Below are 14,268 nucleotides of genomic sequence, written 5' to 3'. Positions count from 1 at the left end.
TTTACTTTCTGTGGCCCAGGATACAACTGGCAGCTATTTACAAGAACTACCCACCAGCAAACAAAAGCCCTACCAACACAGACAAGTGTTTACTGGCCTCAGGAAACCCCTTGCATCAGCCCTAATGGACCTTGAACTTCTTAAAAAAAATGTTCTTAAATAACTCGTAAATTTCTGAACATACAGAACTCCAGCAGTCCCAGTATGAATCAATCCATCTGTGCAAGCATACTCGGGCAGCCCTTGCAATCCATCATGGAAACACCAGGAGAACGAGCCACATATTTGGCTCTCGTGGAGGCAACACTAGGAAACTATAAACTGGAAAAACAAACATTTATACTATTATGGAAAGAATTTAAATTCCCCAAATTTAACTTTCCTAATGGCTTGTTTAAAATAAACATTTTCTCACATATTTGAAAATTTACTTGCAGGGCACTTTGACAAGGAATGCTTATTGCTGCTGGTTTCCACATGTCAATGTTTCTTTAATGAAAGAGCAATTTCAAATCCACTCCCCTCTTATCTTGGAGACAGTCTACACTGCCCGCTGTGACCAGAGCCAGGAGGCAGAGGGGGATGATTGTTCGACATCAAAAGAAGCAGCAGTCAATTTGTAAGCTTCCCAGCTGGAAGTACATGCAAACGAAGAGGGAACACTGCAGCAGTTGGAAAACTACAATTATTCCAAGGTCTTTTTTTCTACACGAGGAAACACAGGCAGTAAATACATTGTATTGTGCAGTTATACAAAAATTATTCCACAGAGACTCCCTTTAAAAGAATGGCTTTTAAAGTGCAAAGTGCACGAAGAAGTTACACTGGTTACACAGTGCTGCCATCCCCACAAGGGTACAGACCCATGCTGCCAAGCTTCCCACAGCAGAAGGAAGTTGCACCAACTATGACTTTTCATCAGCATTTGTTCTTCCTCCATCACTGTTGGAGCTGATCTCAGATAACCACAAGAAATCTCTATTGACACTTTTTTTTTTAATGACCCAACCTGAGGCAAATAAAAACCAAGCACTCTGTTAATCTGCACTCAGGAACTTCAGCAGGAACCTGTATCAGTTGTCTTTACACTTGCAGTGACTGCCATAATCTCTTTCCAGACTCTAATATCTTTTTTTTTTTCCTGTACCTGTCAGGAGCTATGAATAAGCTTTAAAACCATGTTATAAATTCAAATGCTCCATACCAAGTATCCTAATTGAGTAGAGCCAGAGGAACCAAAGGAAGCCGGGTTGTTTTAAAAGGTTTAGAAGAGTTTCTCACCAACAACATATCCACTAGGTGTTTTGAATTATATTGGAAAAGCTATTGATCCTTAAGTATTACTTTAAGTCTAAAACTATGCAAACCCAAACAGCTGTATGGGTGCTCAGCTGCTCACCAGCATCAACCCACAACACTACTTTTCTACCTTTTTTTTATTCTCTGACTACCATGGTGAGGCCCAGCTGTGCAGTGCTTCATTCAAGACACAGTTCTTCAGATTCTGAAGTTCGTATCCCTGCTCACAAGAGGCATTAATTTATGTTGACATTTCCATTTAGCTAATTCTTTTGCAGCTGGTATTTTTATGACAAGATTAACAGAAGCAACAGTGTGCTAGCAGTAACACTGCTTTACATAAAATTCTTCATTTGAACTAACAAATCTCCTCTTCCTGTTCATAGGAAGCAAATACCACTTCTGAAATTACACTGCCAGACCTTACCTAGACCAGGGCAAGGCTGTTTCTACCACCAAAATCACCAGTCAGCACGCATACTACTACCAGGTAAAACACTGCCTGGGAGCGTTTCTATGACAGCAGCCTCCTTTTGTCTGCAACACTAGCAGCTACAAAAGGTCTATTGCTCAAGCTGCATTAATTTAATAAAACACCCATGCTCCGTGTAGTCTTGCTATCAATTCTTCTTTAGTTCCCTTTTCTGAATTGGAGAAGGACAGTCTGCTGCAAGGTAGAATTCTGCTATTTCATATTTTTCCAAGTTATCTTTTCTGACCACCCCCCAAGCCTGTAAGCTTTTTTTTTTTGCTTTAAAGTGTTAACAATTAACTTCTAAGAATTTTTAATTTGTCTAGGCTTTCACAGCTTAAAAAGCAACTGCTAATTCATGTGAAAACTACAAATTGTCTCACTGTCACTAAGATTTTACCTGAACTTTACCAGTTTGGAGTGAAGCCAGAGATTGTCTCAGCTTCTACCAGCACACCTAGAAGCACTACAGAAATTCAGCTGCCCTATATAATCCTTTATCTACTTAAGATCCAGTCACTTATTTTAATTGGATTACAATAGATCAACTGCATTCTGCCTGTGCAAAAGGCTAGAAACAAATACAAATTAAACAACCATAAAAACAGTAATTTCAAGACAAACAGGTGATATTAATCAACTTTCAGAAAGCTACAAGTTACAGGCAGAAAGCAAAATTAAAGCAACAGCAAGAAGACAGGGCATATGGGAAGGAAGAGGACAATGACTAGAGCAGCCAGCAACCTACAGGCTAGCCAAGCTTAAGATCTATGAAAAAACTACTTCTTTCCCTGGCTCACTGAGGTAATCCTTCATTGCAGCAGCATTCTCTGCCTTTGGATATGAAACACCTTACATTGCTCTAACAATTTTTTAACAGACTAAGGATACCAGTATCAGTAGTATTCTTGTGAGGGACAGGATAGATTTAGGAGGCATACAGGCCATCAGCTAACATGCACTTACAAAAAGCAAAGCAGGCAACAAAGCTGCACCTGGAACTCCCCCACCTCAGAAAACAAAAACTAACAAAAATCTGTACTGTTAGAAGTCCTTGGTCTGCTTTTCTTAACTTCAGATAAAAAAACCCTCTGACAGAAGTTTTGCAACTCTTCCCAACCAGAGCATGCAAGCATTGTTCTTCTACTTCACTTTCCCTATGTTTGTAAAAAGATTTTGGACCCAGTAAGAGACGACCACAGTATTTTACACAGAAAATGACACACAAATCATTGAGAAGCTCACGGAAACCCTTTGCTCTGATCAAAGCAGCAAAAAAATTTCTTTGAGCACAGAAAGAATGAAGGGCCTCTGAAGTATGCTTCAAGGGCTCTGTATGAGGTCAATCCCAGAGGAATGGAAAGCTCAAATCACTTTGCAAAGAAACTAATACGAGCAATCCAGCCTGATGACATCATCACTCACTCATGTTACATTCCTACATTTTTTGCCAAGAGATTCAAGAGCTAGGAATGGACCTAAATTTAAACCACTCGGGAGAAGGATGCCAGTTTTCCTTGTCTTCCATAGAAGACTCAATTCCAGTGAGGTTCGCTTATGTTACCCCCATGTGCCCCTCCTCCTGCCCCCCACCTCAAGCACTCTTTAGTCATTTAAAGGTAGAGCAGTGTGAAAAGAAACAGTCCAATTTGGGTGACAGAAAGCATGAGTCAACTTTTTTGTGAAAGCACCTCTGCAGAACACACCATACAAATGCATCCTCCTTCAGTCCTAGTAAAGTTGGAAAGTTAAGATCAACACAAAATAACTTACAAGATCCTGAAGACTGCTAAGTGAAGTGTGATACTGCTGTCCCACCAGTCTGTAAGCAGCAGTTAACAAGCTCAGTGTGTCACTCATCCCTCCACTGCCCCTCTGACACACAGTTTATCATCTGACTGGAACCAAAAGCGAGATATGGGGGAGCAAAAATCAATTTAGTTCACTAAATCGCTCATTGCACCCCTGTATCATTTATCAAATTAAATCCAACCCTCTAGTCAGCATATTACATTGATACAGTGAATCTGTGGTGGAGGCATTAGCCTACCTGGCAGGCTCAGAGTGCATTTTTTAAACCATGCTCTGTTCAGCTGGGGCCAGCAAACACCTGTCACCTACCACTTAAGGCTTTTTAAATTGTTATAACCTCACTCTTGTCTGGACAAGATTTAGTCTAATACCTTCACAAAAGAGCCAGCACAGTAAACTTCCCACTAAGATTCACAATAGCATACTGGGTACGCACACATTTTCAGTATCTTTGAAACTAGGTTAGTTGGTCAAAGCATTGCAAAGAATTTAGTCCTTAGGAAAATTTTCCTACCATATGTACTGCCACAATAGCTGCTACCATTTCTATAGTACACAGATTTTTTGAGTTCCTAAAAGACACTGGAAACTTAAGTATTACACTAAAGCAATTGCTCATACAACCCGACACAAGATTTTGCAATAAGATGCATTATGAGCTCAAGCACACACCATTTAGCAGGAAGCCGGATCCTCAACCCACTCATCACATCAGCCCCTCCCTGACTTTCTCAGTCTTTGCTACTATGGAGACACTCTGTGAAACAAACCTGCCCTTTGAGCAAATAAAAGGTGTGGCCATTTTAAATAGCCCAAAATTCCTAAACTTCAAGTACTGCAGTAATGCAGTCATTCTGGCTTTGTAGGGTAGCACACACCCAGGCTTTATGATATACTGTTCCCAAGTTGAAACTTAACTAGTAGTCAATCTTGAGCTTTTTAAATCATTGCAGTGGAACAGACAGGTCCTTGGTAAAGCTTAATACAAATACTATCAGAAAGAAGTACTGCTGGATGAGTCACTTTGGGAAATTGGAACCTATGAAAGAACATTTTGTGCCCAAATCTGTAAAGGGCAAATTGAACATGCAGGTTTAGAAGGAACTCCACACTAATTCAATCTCATCTAAATTGCGGTTGTGTAATAATTACAATCTGCTTTGGCAAACACTGAGCAATCATTACATTGGGATTACCAAAACACACTTGCTGAACTAAGCACAGTATTCAACAAGTTTTCATATGAAGCTTGGAAGACAGCTATACCAGAACCACATAGAACTCGAAATTAAATAATGGTTACTGTTCTTGCTAGTGTGAGATGACAACAAACATGGCACCAGCACATCTACATTTTCTAGTTGGACAATACTTGAAACAGATGTGACTCAGAGACCAAAGTCTATCCCTACACTTGTGTGATTAAAAAGATAGAAGTTCAATAAATTAATGTGTGTTAAATATTTTGCTGTTTTTTTTAAATCACAGGTTGAGGACAAAGTAGGCCTGAGGTTAAAATAGAATATTTTCTACAACCATTTTATTAACTGATCATTTTCTAGAAAGTCTCACACAATTTCATTTTCATCTACAACAGGAGTCACAGCTGGTTGCCATTCCAAGTGCAAATAAGTTGAGCTAGCTTCCACACAAAAAAATGGTTTAGATGTGATAGAGAAACAGCTTTAAACAGATCTGATAGCTGATAAGCCTGTGGTAGCAATCTTGCTTAGCACCTGTGCTTCAACCAATAGCTTAAACTCCTGTTAATACAGATTTAAACAGTTTTCATAACCCAACCAGAGGGTTTACCAATTGCCCTGCAAAAGACAGTTATCTATAAATTGAAGACGCAGGTGCATAAAAACTGCATGCAACACTAACACAGATTAGACCAAGCTATTTACCAAATCCATCTGACACCATGCTTGGCAAAAGACACTACCATCCATGTACCTTGCTACCAACATGTGGCTTACATGTGTGATCATGCCTGTTGGAGAGGCCACAAGAGCCAGCTTGTTGCAGCCTCTAACTAAAGCCATAGGAGGGGACTGGAATTTCCTCACAACATTCTTGGCCTGCTGCCTGAAGCCATAATTACTGTTCCCATGGCAAAGATCCTGGCTTGATCACAAATCACTTCTATGCAGTCAGCCTGTATCACACTGTAGCAAACCCTGTTTTAAAAATTAACTTCTCAAATGCCACAGAAGTGTACTTTTTGTTTCTGGAAGCATAATCTTTCAAAAAGAGTTCAACTTAACCAAGAAACTACGAGATTATTCAGCACCTAAACTATTCTGAGACTTTTTCCAATCACTGAAACACAATTTCACTTAAAGAATAATGGCATCATAGTTCATACTCTTTCTAGTAAGTCAGTCCTGCTCAGAGACCGTTGCAGCTTAAAGAGATAGTGATATCTAGGCAAATTAAAAGGAAGGGAAAGGAGATAGAGTGATCTTGATCAAATTACTTGGAAGAGGCAACTGCAGGGGTCAGACCCAGTACCTTAGAGTTCAAATACAGTGCCTCCATCTTAAGGCCATACACTTCCTTTTCAGACAGCAATGAAATTATGGAAGAACTAAGTCTTAAATCATATGTTTCTAATCTGCAGGACATTCCAGAAGGCTGTGAATCAAGAGCCCCAACCAGAATTGTAATGAGCTTCCTAAACAAATTCACACACTTTAAACTGAAGAGCCTGTGGACTAGGCTAGATGTGAAGCCCAGGAATGCCTACTACTATTACCATCCTGATTAAAAACAAGACCATCAGGCAGTACAGTGCTCAAGTAGTAAGCCATAAGAACATCTGGGGACTACTTAAGTTACAGAACCTAAATACAACGAAGACCTCAGAATGATTAATAGAAGTACATGTGAGTACCCTTAATATGTAAATTAAGTATGTGAGAAAATCCTAAAAAAAGGTGCCAGCACCCTCCCTTTTAAAACAATAAAGTAGAGCAAACTGATACATACTTTCAGAAAGTCCTCAATTTGGAAGTTCAACTTAACAACTGGGAACACTTAACAGCAGGAAGACAACCAAGAGGCCACTGTAAGTTATCTTTGACAATTTGCTCAGCCATGTTTTAAATCACAGGCACTTTTCCTACTTGTCTGAAAATTCTCCAACTTTGCATCATTCCAGTCACAAGAACAGAACATCAAAAAGGTCTACTGGTGTCTCAGTAACATATCACCTCAAGTATGACAATAGCTGACAGCTTTTGGGGACTGTTTCCAATACCTTAAACTCGATGGCATACCATTCCTACCTTCGTTGTACGTACATGGCAAGAATGAATAAGTTTACAGCGCAGATTAGAAACAGTTTTCCAGCTCAAATTTTCATGTCTAATTTAGAAGCTCAGCCAGCAAGCTCTTGTGAGCACAGCTTTCCGAATAGACACTAGCAAAGTAGTCCTATCTCCACCTGAATGTCATTTCTATGTATAAGTTTTATAAAGTCAGCAGATGACAAAACTACACTTCCACAGCATTATTTTAAGTTATCAAGCAATTATAAAGAACATCTGCTTCTGAAGGGGGGGCATCAGTTAGTCCTTGAAGTGATTTCAGTGATGCCCCAGGGATCAAACAAATGCTGATGGATGAACAGAGCTCTATCACTGTAGTTATTTCAGCAAAGGCAACACTGAAATGCTTCTATGATATTACAGAAACCTTCTTCTGCAGTCTCTTCAAACTACTTACTGGCAAACCAAAGGAGGGTAGATTGAAGTGAAAGCAACACAAAAGCAACAGCAAAATTTCAGAAGACCTGTAGCCAATGAGGTTTTACACTTACCACAGAGATAACTATTTTAAGAAGCAACTGATACATGATTTGATTACACAGCTTTTTCAAACAGAGATGCCTGTACCTCTCTCCATGCAAGAGTCCTGCAGTCAGAGGATCTTTAGTACTACAGAACAAGCAGAGTATGGGGAAACTGTCTGGACATAGCTGACCTGCACACAGCCACGTAGAGGACGCAGGCGTAAGAGAAGCCTTCGCTTTGTTACTGGCTGTGCGCAAACAGGATCCTAACTCACCTAAGCAAATCCATGACATGAGTAACATGTTACACCATAACATTAAAGAATGTACTTCTACTACATGATCTGCACTAGCATATTCAATGACTTATTTAAACAAAATCAGGTAACACGGCTATGCCAAAAATAATTTTAAAACTTACCTTTATCAAGATGATTCAACTTCCCTTTTTGCTTCTGCCACTCTTTAAATTTTGATTCAACTTTCTCAAAACCTGCCTTGTCTGACTTGACAAGAAACCTCATTTTTGATGGATGCTTTGTCTCACCACTCCCCACCCCACTGTACAACTGGCACAATCATGGTCCTGTCCTGTGCTAGGAATGAAAGCACTTGGATGGGATTTCTCCCAGTCCTCATCTTAGACATCTGACTGTACTGCACTAGGGACTGAAATCACCCCACAGATGGGAGTGATGAGGCACACAATACCACATCCTGAAGCTTTTCAGGATTCACTGAGAGTACTACAATTACAGTTTTAGAAGCTTCCTGGTCAAGTTTAGTTATGTAAAACCACTTCTTAAAGCTGCAGAAACCTAAAGCTGCAAATTACACATTGTTAAAACCAAGGGGACTTTTACCTAGATTAATGAGTTTACTAGAAGATGTTATATCAAACTGCTCTACAGCAGTCAAGATGACATAATCCACCTTTTATAATGGCTATGAACTATTAGCCAACCTTATTGTCCAGGCTCAAGCCCTTCCTCCTCCTCTGATGGCAAACTGAACTCCTTGTAGCAGACAGCATTCTCAACCAGAACCAGACACTATCATGGCACTACAGTTAATTCAAATTTCAGATTCTCATGAGATAAAGTTGGAATAACCTTTCCCCTACTGCTATTAAATAGAGCCCCTTCATGCATTTAACACTTCTCAAACCCTAAAGCACTAACAAACATGCCTATGCTTAACAGCAGTCACATCTAATTTTGTACTTCCAATACAAAAAACTATTTGCTGTCTAGGAGCAAATTCTCTCTAATGCTTCTACTTCACTTATGTAGACCTGACAGAGCTCACACTATACAAGCTCAGCTCTACCTCAAATGAGTTCTATCACACACTGCATCACTTCACCAGTCTATTCAAGTTGCCACATGCAACTCTCTCAGTCAATAATGAAGATGCTAACAACACACAATTTGGGCCATTAAAAAAAGCTGGCAGATTACTACTTTGAGGGCCAACATTCACACACATACTATCTAATAAAAAGAACTCACAGGGCTGAACTTACTGTAATCCTGATCCCAGAGCATTAGCTACAATGTTCACAAAGTGAAATGAAAAACCTTTAATACATGAAGGAGTGCCAGTCTATCCTGCACATTCCAGTTTAACATTTCACAGGAATGAGCTTTTATCCTGTGAACACAACAGCCTATTACCACGCACAGCAGATAAGGAGGCTCCTGTCAGCACTTTGAGTTTCAGGGCTAAGTCTGCACTTTCAAAACCTGAGACTAGAAGGGTAAAGGTCATATTTACTGTACTCAAGAGATAAAAATCAACAGCTAAACACTCAATTTTTCGTGGCAGAAGGATTTTTGACATATAACTGAATAGGAATTCACATAAACAAAGGGAATAGAGTTCTCAAAAGAAAAAAGACCAATTTCTCCATTGAGAAGCATTGTCTAGCACAAAAATAACAAGCATGGCTTGACATTTTAGTAGGGGAAAGGGCTGTTTCTAAATGCAGTAAAGTTCTTTTCTGAGAGTTGATAATCAATGTCCAAACGCCAAGAGCTAAATGCTGAGCCATAATACAAGTTTTAAATGCACATGAAACTAAATTACCTTCTGGTTAAAACCAATTTACATGGTACCAGAAAAAAAAAACCTTTAAAGCTGAAGATCTACATTTGGTGAGGCTAAAACTAGGTCAGATGCTGAGCAGTGTAAAAAGAGAGAAAAAGTGAGAAGTGCCTACCTTTGTACCAACTGTTATATCTTGGACAATGCTGTAGAAAAAAGAAAGAAAAGGATTATAAAGTTAGATAGGTTTGCCACAAATATCCAGCATAGTTTACAGTAGTAAGAAAAAAAGCAAGTCAAAGTGCACAGTTGTCTTTGCAAGTGAGCCAAGGACAGTTTATACAAAGAAAAATTATTAGATGGTGATGGTGGAGACCCAAGACCCAGCAGTGCTAGAAAACTGCAGCTCTTCCACTTCCTATAGTGGAGCTTGCTCTTTTTGCAAGGGTACCACGGGGGGCTAAGACCAAGAAACCCACAGTTAACACAGCCTAGCATTCTTCACAGAAATGTGATGCGAGTCAACCACCACCTCAGACTAAACCAAGAGCAAAAGTGTCAAGACTCCACTCCATCACCAATATTCACTTCTGCAATTCTTAACAACCTTATACTCAAAGGAGTAACCTCTGCTAGGCTGCAAAGAGGCTATCTCTAGCAAAATTATCGAGTCAATACTGAAGATTACTAATGCTACAGTTCCAGTGGTACCACAGACAGACAGCACACACCATGCCGAGTTTGGGCTGTTTTCTCAGCCAAGCTAAGAGTCTGTGCCAGGCTTACAGCAGCCCTCCAGCCACGCTAACACCACTGGAGCCAGACCAGTGCCAGACTAACAGAGCACAATTAGAAAGAGCAGGGAAGAGGTCCAGGCAGCTCCCAGATTGGGGTATGCCTGTACACAAGATTCCTCTATTAATTCTCTTCTACTTAGGAAAACAAATAGTATTTTTCCCTAACACAGACCTGAAGGAAAAAGCAGTTATTAAACTCTACCATATATGCTTAAACGTCCTAAAATGAGACTTCCTGATTAACTAGCATGAAAAATAGCGTTAGCTGTACCTCAAGCAACTTGTGCTAGCTCTCGTAAGCAGCAAGCATCATATACCACGACACACATCTACTTAGAGCAACTTCTTTAACTGACGGAATCAGAATGACTTCTCTACAGCTTGGCATGTTGTACCTGGGCAATCTTCCATAGTAGTACAGTACCTATACGTTACTCTCTTTTGTGGGAGTGCTCAAGACAGTCTAAGGATTTCAGTTACACCCTTGCATTGAAGATTATATCTTCTTTTTGTAACTCCAAACCACTGTAAAGCAGCAACATAAAACTGAGAGCAGAAATGATCATTTTAGATTGACATATATGCAGCACTGCCTTTTTCAACTCCTATCTTTCAAATAGATGACCATAATTCGAGTAAAGGATCCAAAAGTGGCTGGCTAACAGACCTGCAGCAACTTCAAGGAAACATGGCAGAGAAGCAGAAGGCAGGGCAGTCATTCTTAGAACAGTAACATGAAATCTGAAGTACTCAAGAACAATTCTACAAAGAGATTTAATGCTAGAGAACTCGCATTAGTAGTTGTTCCTTCCCTATGATCCTGCAACAACTCCTAAGTTTTCAGGGTATTAAATACTGTTCAACCTTACTAAGTCACTCACATTTCACCAGCTCCACAAATAAGCCATAACACAAGTATGAGCCAGCTCAGCTCCTCATACTTCCTCTTCAAAACCAACCTGCCATGTCATCATAACCCAGCACTTTACAGCTGGAGTTACAGTCTGATCCAATGGCTGCTGCCAGGAAGCCACGCGATAGTTTCTTTTTTTCAAGTGAACTACTTCAAGAACACTCTGTATGAGAATGCCGGGCTTCGCGATCCCCTGGTGTCTGGTCACCAATGAAGACAGATGGGTTTTGCTGCACTTTGAAGGCCAGCAGTAATGAACTAATGAAACCCATCTGCACATATCAGTCTAAAGAATCATAATCATCCTATTAGAATTACTAAATATTCTATGAGTATGCATTTCTACACATTTCTCCAGTTAAATTTCATACATAAACCCAGTGATTTTCATAACCTTAAAATTATTGTCAGCAAAGCATAAGAACAGGGAATCTCCCATGTTTCCAAAATTCTTGAACTTACCCCAGAGCAATTTCTCTTACTTCCTGTTCCTCTTGTGGGCCTCACACACAGGAAATGTTTTACATAAAGTAGCCTTAACAGCGGATAGTATTTAAAATTATCCAACAGGAGGAGCTTTCTTATTTGCCAAGAATTATTGATTCCTGGAATATTGTTGTAACCCATTTGATAACAAATGGCACATGAAACAAGCACCAACAGTATTTAAGAATTTTTATTCAAGAAATGTGCAATATACTTCACACACACCCTCAACAAATTATCGTCTCTTAAGCTTCCTTCTCTTCTCCTCTGTCAATCTTAAGTACGAGATTAAAACTTTCCTCATTTCTGAAAGAGCAGGCAATAAAGCCTTTCATAAAAATTACTTTTTACATGGAATGGGATAATTCCTACTCAATAAGGGGAAAAATTAAGAAGCACCAGTAAACCTCTAGGTCATTTTCCAAAGCAGCATTTCCCATATGAACTCCTCACATGCTTTAACAAAGCAACTTATTCAAACGGGATCATTTGAAAAGCACAGCTACATATCATTTTAGGTAGAAGCAGACAGAAGCAGCCTGTAGCCAGAGGCCACTCACTGCCAGCTAGGCAAAAACGTAAAACCATTTTCAGAAGCAGCTTTCCAAGTTTCAACAGGAGACAGCTTTCACAGGATAAACAGACCATGCACCAAGATCTTCAAAAGATAATGGATAACTAAGACTCATGTTATACTAAAATTCCTACATTCAAGTAACTATTTTAATATACACAGTAAATCAGCTTTCCTAGGAACTATGGTGAAGACAGCTGATAAACTGATTTTTGCCATTAGAATGTATGATCTTATATGCTGAAGATTATTTTTTTAAAATATCACTCAGCATGATGAGCAACTTGTTAAAAGAAGCAGAGCAATCTGAACTGCATCCTGGACTGTAAAAATTAATTGTAAGATACACGATTTTTATGGGGGTTTTAGATGAAAACAACACTGAGACGCCACTTCTTCAGTGTGTAAAAAAAACCAGACATGTGACTACGCCTAATTCTCACCAGACTAGTGTTCCGAGGCAAGAAGCGAGGAGGCACTAATTTGGGCTTCCCGTACTTAAGGCTCTGGGAAAACAAACTGCTTACTCGGAGGCCTTTAGAAATATTTTAACAACTGCGCTCTAGATGAAACAAAAATCAGATCACTAAAAAAAATAGGCCACACAAGACAAGAGAATTATGAAGACCTCACTTCTGACAGAGCTGCCTTGATAAAACATCAGTTTTAAGGCAAACACTTCTGAAGCGAGACACAAGACAAGGTGGCGATCAAAGAGAAATCAGTGCTGCCCAAGATAAAAGAGTCACGCTCCAGAAAAACGAGACGAGTCAAACAGCCGCGGAGGGAAGTTTTATCTCGAAGGAGTTCAGAAGTGGACAAAAGAAAGAGGAGGGAGCACGAGAACAGCTCTGCTCCGCCGCTGCAGCTTTACCTATGCCTCTCAGGTAACACTGCAATGGAAACCGGCCTTCGAGCGAGCCTCCCGCCGTGCCCGGGAGCGTTACAGCTCCTTGGAAACTGAGGCAAAACTTGCGCTGACCGAAAAACTGCTCACAAAAGAAAATCCAGCCAGAAACACACACCCCCCCCCCACCCCCGCACCCCACCCCCCCAACCCCGCTTGCGAAAGCGCCAGACAATAGGAGCAAGGCCCCGGCGTGAATCAGCTGCCAGACCCGGCTGCGCCCCCCCCCGCCAGGTGCGCCCGCTCCCGGTACGCCGTTTCCCCACTCCCGCGCAGGGCTGGGCCGCCACGGAGGCGCGTCGTCCTCTTCCCCCCCCACCCCCCCGCCCCAGCCGCACGCCCACGCGGCGCTCGCAGCCGACCGGGCCCCCCGCGAGGGACGTTCCGCCCCCCGCGCCCAAACCCCGCGGGGACGAGGCGGACACCCCCACACACACACCCCCGGCAGGCGGCGGCTCCCCCCGGGGGGGAGCGCGAGCACGAGGCGGGGGCGGCGGGAGCGCGCGCGGGGGACGGTCCGCACGAGGCGCCGCGTCGGGGCGGCGGCCGCGGAGCAGGGGCCACCCCCACTTCCCCCCCCCCCCCCCCCCCGCCGCGGCGAGGGGCTCCGGGAGCGCGGCCCACACAGCAGACACCCCCCCTCCCCCCCGCTGCCGCACCGCCGGCGACCGCCGCCCCCCCCCCTTCCCGCCTCGCCTCCGCCGAGCGGCCCGGCCGCCCCCTCGGCGCCCCCCCTCAGGTAACGCCCCAGCCCCCGGCGCGGGTCCCGGACCTCGGCCGCCTTCTCCCCCTTCTCCGCACCCCGGGAAGGGTCCGGGAACGCTGCGCCCCGGCCCCCGGCACGACGCCGCCCGTGCCGAGGCCCGGGCCGGCGGGGACTCACCCGTCCATTGCACACGGAGGAGACCCGTCGGGAACGGAGTGGAGGCGCCGGAATAGCAGGAACGAACCCAACCGCTCCGTGTTATAGACTCACAAAATGGCGGCGCCGCCCGGCCCGCCTCACCCGCGCCAACGCCCCATTGGCTATCGGAGATGTCATCTTGATAGCAGGGGCGGGGATCGCCCGCCTCCGAGGGTTGGCGCCCTGGCGCCCCTCGCGAAGCCTATTGGCTGTAGGCAGGTGAGGGGCGGTGCAAAGCGGCGGTGCGCGGCGCGATTCGGTA

General features: G+C 42.7%; 1 protein-coding gene across 4 annotated transcripts in view; it reads right to left on the bottom strand.

Annotated features, from left to right (window-relative positions):
• PTBP1 (polypyrimidine tract binding protein 1) overlaps nt 1-14,125 on the bottom strand; it is a 31,703-nt gene extending 17,578 nt beyond the window's left edge. Inside the window, exons 1-2 of one of the 4 annotated variants that reach the window (XM_075037730.1) lie at nt 13,986-14,125; nt 9,601-9,631 (exon numbers count right to left, since the gene is read on the bottom strand). In XM_075037730.1, coding sequence (XP_074893831.1) covers nt 9,601-9,631; nt 13,986-13,993 — 39 coding nt within the window. In that variant the 5' untranslated portion in view covers nt 13,994-14,125. Of the gene's footprint in view, nt 1-7,800; nt 7,820-9,600; nt 9,632-11,103; nt 11,121-13,985 lie in introns of those variants that run through there. The other 3 variants (XM_075037734.1, XM_075037731.1, XM_075037732.1) reach the window with 3 other exon arrangements.
• Nucleotides 14,126-14,268: the final 143 nt, after the last annotated feature.

This window comes from Buteo buteo, chromosome 10 (genome assembly GCF_964188355.1).
Source record: "Buteo buteo chromosome 10, bButBut1.hap1.1, whole genome shotgun sequence".
In the NCBI taxonomy this organism is placed as follows: domain Eukaryota; kingdom Metazoa; phylum Chordata; class Aves; order Accipitriformes; family Accipitridae; genus Buteo; species Buteo buteo.
Note: the sequence above shows the minus strand (reverse complement) of the source record. Positions and strands in the feature narration are given on the sequence as shown.